Source organism: Oncorhynchus gorbuscha, linkage group LG12, assembly GCF_021184085.1.
Source record: "Oncorhynchus gorbuscha isolate QuinsamMale2020 ecotype Even-year linkage group LG12, OgorEven_v1.0, whole genome shotgun sequence".
NCBI classification, from domain to species: domain Eukaryota; kingdom Metazoa; phylum Chordata; class Actinopteri; order Salmoniformes; family Salmonidae; genus Oncorhynchus; species Oncorhynchus gorbuscha.
This window is the reverse complement of record NC_060184.1, coordinates 85821931-85830052: the sequence shown is the minus strand read 5'-3', so window position 1 is coordinate 85830052 and position 8122 is coordinate 85821931. Positions and strand designations below refer to the sequence as shown.

Here is an 8122-nt window from a genome sequence, read left to right as displayed (position 1 = left end):
TTCATACGTTTCAACATACTTACTTACATGGGTGCGGACAGCAATCGGTACAGAGAACTTAGTTTTACTTGCATTTTAAAGCAGTCGAGGCCTCGGAAGGAGTGTTGTATGGCGTTGAAGATTGTTTGGAGGTTTGTTAGCACAGTGTCCAAAGAAGGGTCAGATGTATACAGAATGGTGTCGTCTGCTTAGAGGTGGATGTTTGTTTATTCCATGTGTAACTCTGGGTTGTTGTTTTTGTCACACTGCTTTGCTTTATCTTGGCCATGTCGCAGTTGCAAATGAGAACTTGTTCTCAACTAGCTTACCTGGTTAAATAAAGGGGAATAAAAAATAAAAACAGAATCACCAGCAGCAAGAGCGACATCATTGGTGTGTACAGAGAAGAGAGTCTGCCCGAGAATTGAATCCTGTGGCACCCCTACAGAGACTGCCAGAGGTCCGGACAACAGGCCCTCCAATTTGACACACTGAACTCTATCTGAGAAGTAGTTGGTGAACCAGGCGAGGCAGTCATTTGAGAATCCAAGGCTATTGAGTCTGCCTATAAGAATACGGTGATTGACAGAGTCGAAAGCCTTGGCCAGGTTGATGAAGACAGCTGCACAGTGCTGTCTTTTATCGATGGGGGGTTTTTGATATCACTTAGGACCTTGAGTGTGGTTGAGGTGCACCCATGTCCAGCTTGGAAACCATATTGCATAGTGGAGAAGGTACGGTGGGATTTGAAAGGGTCGGTGATCTGTTTGTTAACTTGGCTTTCGAAGATTTTAGAAAGGTAGGGGAGGATGGATATAGATCTATGACAGTTTGGGTCTAGAGTGTCACCCCCTTTGAAGAGGGGGATGACCACGGCAGCTTTCCAATATTTGGGGATCTCAGACGATACGAAAGAGAGGATGAACAGGCTAGTAATAGTGGTTGCAATCATTTCTGCGGATAAGAGAGGGTCCAGATTGTCCAGCCCAGCTGATTTGTAGGGGTCCAGGTTTTGCAGCTCTTACAGAACATCGGCTGTCTGGATTTGGGTGAAGGAGAAGTGGGGAGGGGGGGTAGTATGTTGGCCGGGGTAGGGGTAGCCAGGTGGAAAGCATGGCCAGCCATTTGTGGCCTTCCTAAGCCAGGATCCAGACACGGCTAGGACATCCGGGTTGGCGGAGTGTGCTAAAGCAGTGAATAAAACAAACTTAGGGAGGAGGCTTCTAATGGTAACATGCATGAAACCATGGCTTTTACGGTTGCAGAAGTCCACAAATGAGAGCACCTGGGGAATGGGAGTGGAGCTAGGGGCTGCAGGGCCTGGGTTAATCTCGACATCACCAGAGGAACAGAGGACTGGTCGTCTAGTGCGTTCGGAACAGAGAGTAAAAGGAGCAGATTTCTAGGCACAGAAGAATAGATTCAAGGCATAATGTACAGACAATGGTATGGTAGGATGTGAATACAGTGGAGATAAGCCTAGACATTGAGTGACGATGAGAGAGGTTTTGTCTCTAGAGGCACCATTTAAGCCAGGTGTAGTCATTGCATTTGTGGGGGGTGGAACAAAAGGGCTAGCTAAGTCATATTGAGCAGAGCTGGAGGCTCTACAGTGAAATAAGACAGAAATCACTAACCAAAACAGCAATAGACAAGGCATATTGACATAAGGGAGAGGCATGTGTAGCCGAGTGATCATAGGGTCCAGTGAGTAGCTAGGCGAGCTGGAGACACGATGATTCAGACAGCTAGCGGGCCGGGGAGAGCATCTTGGATTTTTTGACAGGTCTGAACTTCCTGATCTGTGCATTGTCTTGCAGACAGAACGGAGTGGGTCTGAACTTCCTGATCTGTGTGTTGTCTTGCAGACAGAACGGAGTGGGTCTGAACTCCATGTGTATTGTCTTGAAGACAGAACGGAGTGGGTCTGAACTCCATGTGTATTGTCTTGCAGACAGAACGGAGTGGGTCTGAACTTCCTGATCTGTGTATTTCTTGCAGACAGAACGGAGTGGGTCTGAACTCCATGTGTATTGTCTTGCAGACAGAACGGAGTGGGTCTGAACTTCCTGATCTGTGTGTTGTCTTGCAGACAGAATGGAGTGGGTCTGAACTCCATGTGTATTGTCTTGCAGACAGAATGGAGTGGGTCTGAACTTCCTGATCTGTGTGTTGTCTTGCAGACAGAACGGAGTGGGTCTGAACTTCCTGATCTGTGTGTTGTCTTGCAGACGGAATGGAGTGGGTCTGAACTCCATGTGTATTGTCTTGCAGACAGAACGGAGTGGGTCTGAACTTCCTGATCTGTGTGTTGTCTTGCAGACAGAACGGAGTGGGTCTGAACTCCATGTGTATTGTCTTGCAGACAGAATGGAGTGGGTCTGAACTTCCTGATCTGTGTGTTGTCTTGCAGACAGAACGGAGTGGGTCTGAACTCCATGTGTATTGTCTTGCAGAAAGAACGGAGTGGGTCTGAACTCCATGTGTATGGTCTTGCAGACAGAACGGAGTGGGTCTGAACTTCCTGATCTGTGTATTGTCTTGCAGACAGAATGCAGTGGGTCTGAACTCCATGTGTGTTGTCTTGCAGACAGAACGGAGTGGGTTTGAACTTCCTGATCTATGTATTGTCTTGCAGACAGAACGGAGTGGGTCTGAACTCCATGTGTGCCCGTGTGGCTGGCATCCTTGCCCCCCTGATTAGACTGCTGGAGGTGTATCACTATTCCATCCCTATGTTGATCTATGGCATCCTGCCCTTCCTGGGTGGAGGCCTCTGCTTCATGCTGCCTGAGACACTCAACACTGAGCTACAAGACCACACTGAACCACAGGAGAAGGACTCAGTGTGAGTATCATTTTGGAGGGATGGGGAGTGGGATGGATGGATGATGGATGAGAGAGCAAATGGATAGAAGGATGTTATATTTTTGAGACATCCTTGAAAGCAGTCTGGTTCAGCGTGCTTATATTGTCGTAATTTTAACTGTGTTGATATCAAGATTGATCATTTCCACTGTAATAAATTATTTCAAATGGTGTATTTCTGCAAGTAGATTGCTTACTTGTTATTTTTGATTCTAGAACTCCTGAGAAGTTGAATCTTGAAAATGGACTCAGTCATGCAGAGGATAAGACAGAAGAAACAATGATCACAAAAATGTAAATGATTATCACTGTTTTATATTATCTTGAGCTTTACATAGAGTATGTGATTGTTTTGATTATTATCAATATCAAGTAGATCTACTAAATGGTCAATCAAAACATTGGACTGTTATTCAGATCTCATACTATATTGTTAGAGAGACATTTTGTAAACATAACTACTTTATTTTGTATTAATCAAATGATAAAATACATTATTTATATCACAAAAAACATTTTGATATAGTTGAACATTTCTAAATAAAAATACAATGATAAAATATATGTTTGTATAAATCACTGCTTCGGTTCCAAATACATTTCCTTTATTTTTTTACGTTTGGATTATGTGTGTAGTGTTATTGTATTGCTAGATATTGCTGCATTGTTGGAGCTACAGTAGACTGTTGGAGCTACAGTAGACTGTTGGAGCTACAGTAGACTGTTGGAGCTACAGTAGACTGTTGGAGCTACAGCAGACTGTTGGAGCTACAGTAGACTGTTGGAGCTACAGCAGACTGTTGGAGCTACAGTAGACTGTTGGAGCAGAATGTTGGAGCTACAGTAGACTGTTGGAGCTACAGCAGACTGTTGGAGCTACAGCAGACTGTTGAAGCTACAGTAGACTGTTGGAGCAGAATGTTGGAGCTACAGTAGACTGTTGGAGCTACAGCAGACTGTTGGAGCAGAATGTTGGAGCTACAGTAGACTGTTGGAGCTACAGCAGACTGTTGGAGCTACAGTAGACTGTTGGAGCTACAGTAGACTGTTGGAGCTACAGTAGACTGTTGGAGCTACAGCAGACTGTTGGAGCTACAGTAGACTGTTGGAGCTACAGTAGACTGTTGGAGCTACAGTAGACTGTTGGAGCTACAGCAGACTGTTGGAGTAGACTGTTGGAGCTACAGTAGACTGTTGGAGCTACAGCAGACTGTTGGAGCAGACTGCTGAAGTTACAGTAGACTGTTTGAGCTGCAGTAGACTGTTGGAGATGCAGTAGACTGTTGGAGCTACTGTAGACTGTTGGAGCTACTGTAGACTGTTGGAGCTACAGTAGACTGTTGGAGCTACTGTAGACTGTTGGAGCTACTGTAGACTGTTGGAGCAGACTGTTGGAGCTACAGTAGACTGTTGGAGCTGCAGTAGACTGTTGGAGCAGACTGCTGAAGTTACAGTAGACTGTTTGAGCTGCAGTAGACTGTTGGAGCTACAGTAGACTGTTGGAGCTACAGTAGACTGTTGGAGCTACTGTAGACTGTTGGAGCTACTGTAGACTGTTGGAGCTACTGTAGACTGTTGGAGCTACAGTAGACTGTTGGAGCTACTGTAGACTGTTGGAGCTACTGTAGACTGTTGGAGCAGACTGTTGGAGCTACAGTAGACTGTTGGAGCTGCAGTAGACTGTTGGAGCTACAGTAGACTGTTGAAGGAGACTATTGAAGCTGCAGTAGACTGTTGGAGCTACAGTAGACTGTTGGAGCTACAGTAGACTGTTGGAGCTACAGTAGACTGTTGGAGCTGCAGTAGACTGTTGGAGCTGCAGTAGACTGTTGGAGCTGCAGTAGACTGTTGGAGCTGCAGTAGACTGTTGGAGCTACAGTAGACTGTTGGAGCTGCAGTAGACTGTTGGAGCTACTGTAGACTGCTGAAGTGACAGTAGACTGTTTGAGCTGCAGTAGACTGTTGGAGCAGGCTGTTGGAGCTACTGTAGACTGTTGGAGCTACTGTAGACTGTTGGATCTACTGTAGACTGTATTTAATTGCACCTGCGATAACATCTGCAACACTGTGTACATGACCAATAAACTTTTGATTTGATCTAGAAAAAAAGGTGAAATCACAGTCATTTTGCTGATATGGAAAACATGAAATGACAATCCTGTTTGGGATCATCAGTTTGTCTCTCAGTAATCATTCATAATATTTGTCTGTAATTGCTTCTATAAAGTTACTACATTACTTTAATGAAATGAAAATGCTATAAAAACACTTTTATATATGCACGTGTCTGTGTTGTCATGTGTCTGTGTGATCACTAAACTCACCATCAAGGAGCTCTATATGACGTTGGTCCAGCTAGATCCCAGCGTCTCATTGGTTCTCTGCAGCCAGCGGTCTTCGTGTTGGTTGTGGCCAAAGCCCTCGTCATAGTTCCCTTTCCTGCTGAACAGCTGCTGCTAGTGGAATACACAGTAGAACTCCCGGGTACAGTGGAGCATAGCTGCTCCTGCCACAACACGCAGACAGACCCACTGCGTCTATTTCCTTAATGGATACATCTTTTGCTGATTTGCGTAGTTAATTGTTTAATTCTAGCATTCATGTCCAGGATTGTAATAAATGTCTTCATTTCCTGCTCTGTGTTGTCATTGACACACTGTAGCTAGGCTTCCATTGGAGACAGAATTTAATGCAAATATTCTAATGCATAAAACAATATGCACATTTTCATCAAACTGAATTTTTGCTGATAAAAGACTGTGCGTGATGATGTAGTGCATATGAAAATACCTTTTGTTGTTGAATTCCCAGGTACCGAATGAAAAATAAAAGTTAAATGGGTCTCCGTTGCATTTTTAACAGTACTTATGGATTTGTCACAAAAACTTTAGCGTTTATGTAGAAAATGTGCCCAGTCTGGTCTGCTGCCTGCACTCTAGCCAACAGCTCACTGGTCTGCTGCCTGCACTCTAGTCAACAGCTCACTGGTCTGCTGCCTGCCACTCTAGCCAACAGCTTACTGGTCTGCTGCCTGCCACTCTAGCCAACAGCTCACTGGTCTGCTGCCTGCACTCTAGCCAACAGCTTACTGGTCTGCTGCCTGCACTCTAGCCAACAGCTTACTGGTCTGCTGCCTGCACTCTAGCCAACAGCTCACTGGTCTGCTGCCTGCACTCTAACCAACCTCTCACTGGTCTGCTGCCTGCACTCTAGCCAACAGCTCACTGGTCTGCTGCCTGCACTCTAGCCAACAGCTTACTGGTCTGCTGCCTGCCACTCTAGCCAACAGCTCACTGGTCTGCTGCCTGCACTCTAGCCAACAGCTCACTGGTCTGCTGCCTGCCACTCTAGTCAACAGCTCACTGGTCTGCTGCCTGCACTCTAGCCAACAGCTTACTGGTCTGCTGCCTGCCACTCTAGCCAACAGCTCACTGGTCTGCTGCCTGCACTCTAGCCAACAGCTCACTGGTCTGCTGCCTGCACTCTAGCCAACAGCCCAGTCTGGTCTGCTGCCTGCACTCTAGCCAACAGCTCACTGGTCTGCTGCCTGCACTCTAACCAACAGCTTACTGGTCTGCTGCCTGCCACTCTAGCCAACAGCCCAGTCTGGTCTGCTGCCTGCACTCTAGCCAACAGCCCAGTCTGGTCTGCTGCCTGCACTCTAGTCAACAGCTCACTGGTCTGCTGCCTGCCACTCTAGTCAACAGCTCACTGGTCTGCTGCCTGCACTCTAGCCAACAGCTTACTGGTCTGCTGCCTGCCACTCTAGCCAACAGCTCACTGGTCTGCTGCCTGCACTCTAGCCAACAGCTCACTGGTCTGCTGCCTGCACTCTAGCCAACAGCCCAGTCTGGTCTGCTGCCTGCACTCTAGCCAACAGCTTACTGGTCTGCTGCCTGCCACTCTAGCCAACAGCTCACTGGTCTGCTGCCTGCACTCTAGCCAACAGCCCAGTCTGGTCTGCTGCCTGCACTCTAGCCAACAGCTTACTGGTCTGCTGCCTGCCACTCTAGCCAACAGCTCACTGGTCTGCTGCCTGCACTCTAGCCAACAGCCCAGTCTGGTCTGCTGCCTGCACTCTAGCCAACAGCTTACTGGTCTGCTGCCTGCCACTCTAGCCAACAGCTCACTGGTCTGCTGCCTGCCACTCTAGCCAACAGCTCACTGGTCTGCTGCCTGCCACTCTAGCCAACAGCTCACTGGTCTGCTGCCTGCACTCTAGCCAACAGCCCAGTCTGGTCTGCTGCCTGCACTCTAGCCAACAGCTCACTGGTCTGCTGCCTGCACTCTAACCAACAGCTTACTGGTCTGCTGCCTGCCACTCTAGCCAACAGCCCAGTCTGGTCTGCTGCCTGCACTCTAGCCAACAGCCCAGTCTGGTCTGCTGCCTGCACTCTAGTCAACAGCTCACTGGTCTGCTGCCTGCACTCTAGCCAACAGCTCACTGGTCTGCTGCCTGCACTCTAGCCAACAGCCCAGTCTGGTCTGCTGCCTGCACTCTAGCCAACAGCTTACTGGTCTGCTGCCTGCCACTCTAGCCAACAGCTCACTGGTCTGCTGCCTGCACTCTAGCCAACAGCTCACTGGTCTGCTGCCTGCACTCTAGCCAACAGCTCACTGGTCTGCTGCCTGCACTCTAGCCAACAGCCCAGTCTGGTCTGCTGCCTGTACTCTAGCCAACAGCTCACTGGTCTGCTGCCTGCCACTCTAGCCAACAGCTCACACATACAGTGCAGATAGGCAACCTACGTTGAGATTATTATGGATAAGAGCAATATTATTTGTATTTGTCAAACTGCAGCCAAGCATCAATCATCATGTCACCAGACTAAGACCCTGAATATTTATTGTAAAGGAGCATCAAGCTCATCACTGTGCACTTTCACCACCCTGTGAAGGGCATCATCATTTATTTAATCTAATAATCTAATCTCATAAACTCCACATTGACTTCTGTATTATGGTTATTATGTCAATATTTGCTCATAAATACATTTCCATCCCAATTTCTCACATAATTAATGTTACAGACACAAAAAGATGTTGAACAAACAAATTGTCTGTCGGCAATTATAACATTGTACCTTTTTCATGTTCCATCAGCCCGGATGTGACTTTTGTCACGAGTCATGTAATTCATCTGAATGAAATAGGTTGACTGAAACAAAGGTTTGTGTCACGTTTATTTTGTCTTAGTAGCCTCTATATGTCCTGCAGTTCCTACCTTCACCGGTCATATTCTGGGGGTCTGTACTCCCGAAGGTAGCAGTTCTCA

At 47.1% G+C, this 8122-nt stretch overlaps 1 protein-coding gene across 1 annotated transcript in view; it reads left to right on the top strand.

Annotated features, from left to right (window-relative positions):
- LOC123990438 (solute carrier family 22 member 13-like) overlaps nucleotides 1-3409 on the top strand; it is a 60638-nt gene extending 57229 nt beyond the window's left edge. Inside the window, exons 8-9 of the mRNA XM_046290977.1 lie at nucleotides 2618-2827; nucleotides 3064-3409. Of these exons, the coding sequence (XP_046146933.1) occupies nucleotides 2618-2827; nucleotides 3064-3145 (292 nt within the window). The 3' untranslated portion in view covers nucleotides 3146-3409. The remainder of the gene's footprint in view (nucleotides 1-2617; nucleotides 2828-3063) is intronic.
- The last annotated feature ends 4713 nt before the right edge of the window (nucleotides 3410-8122 follow it).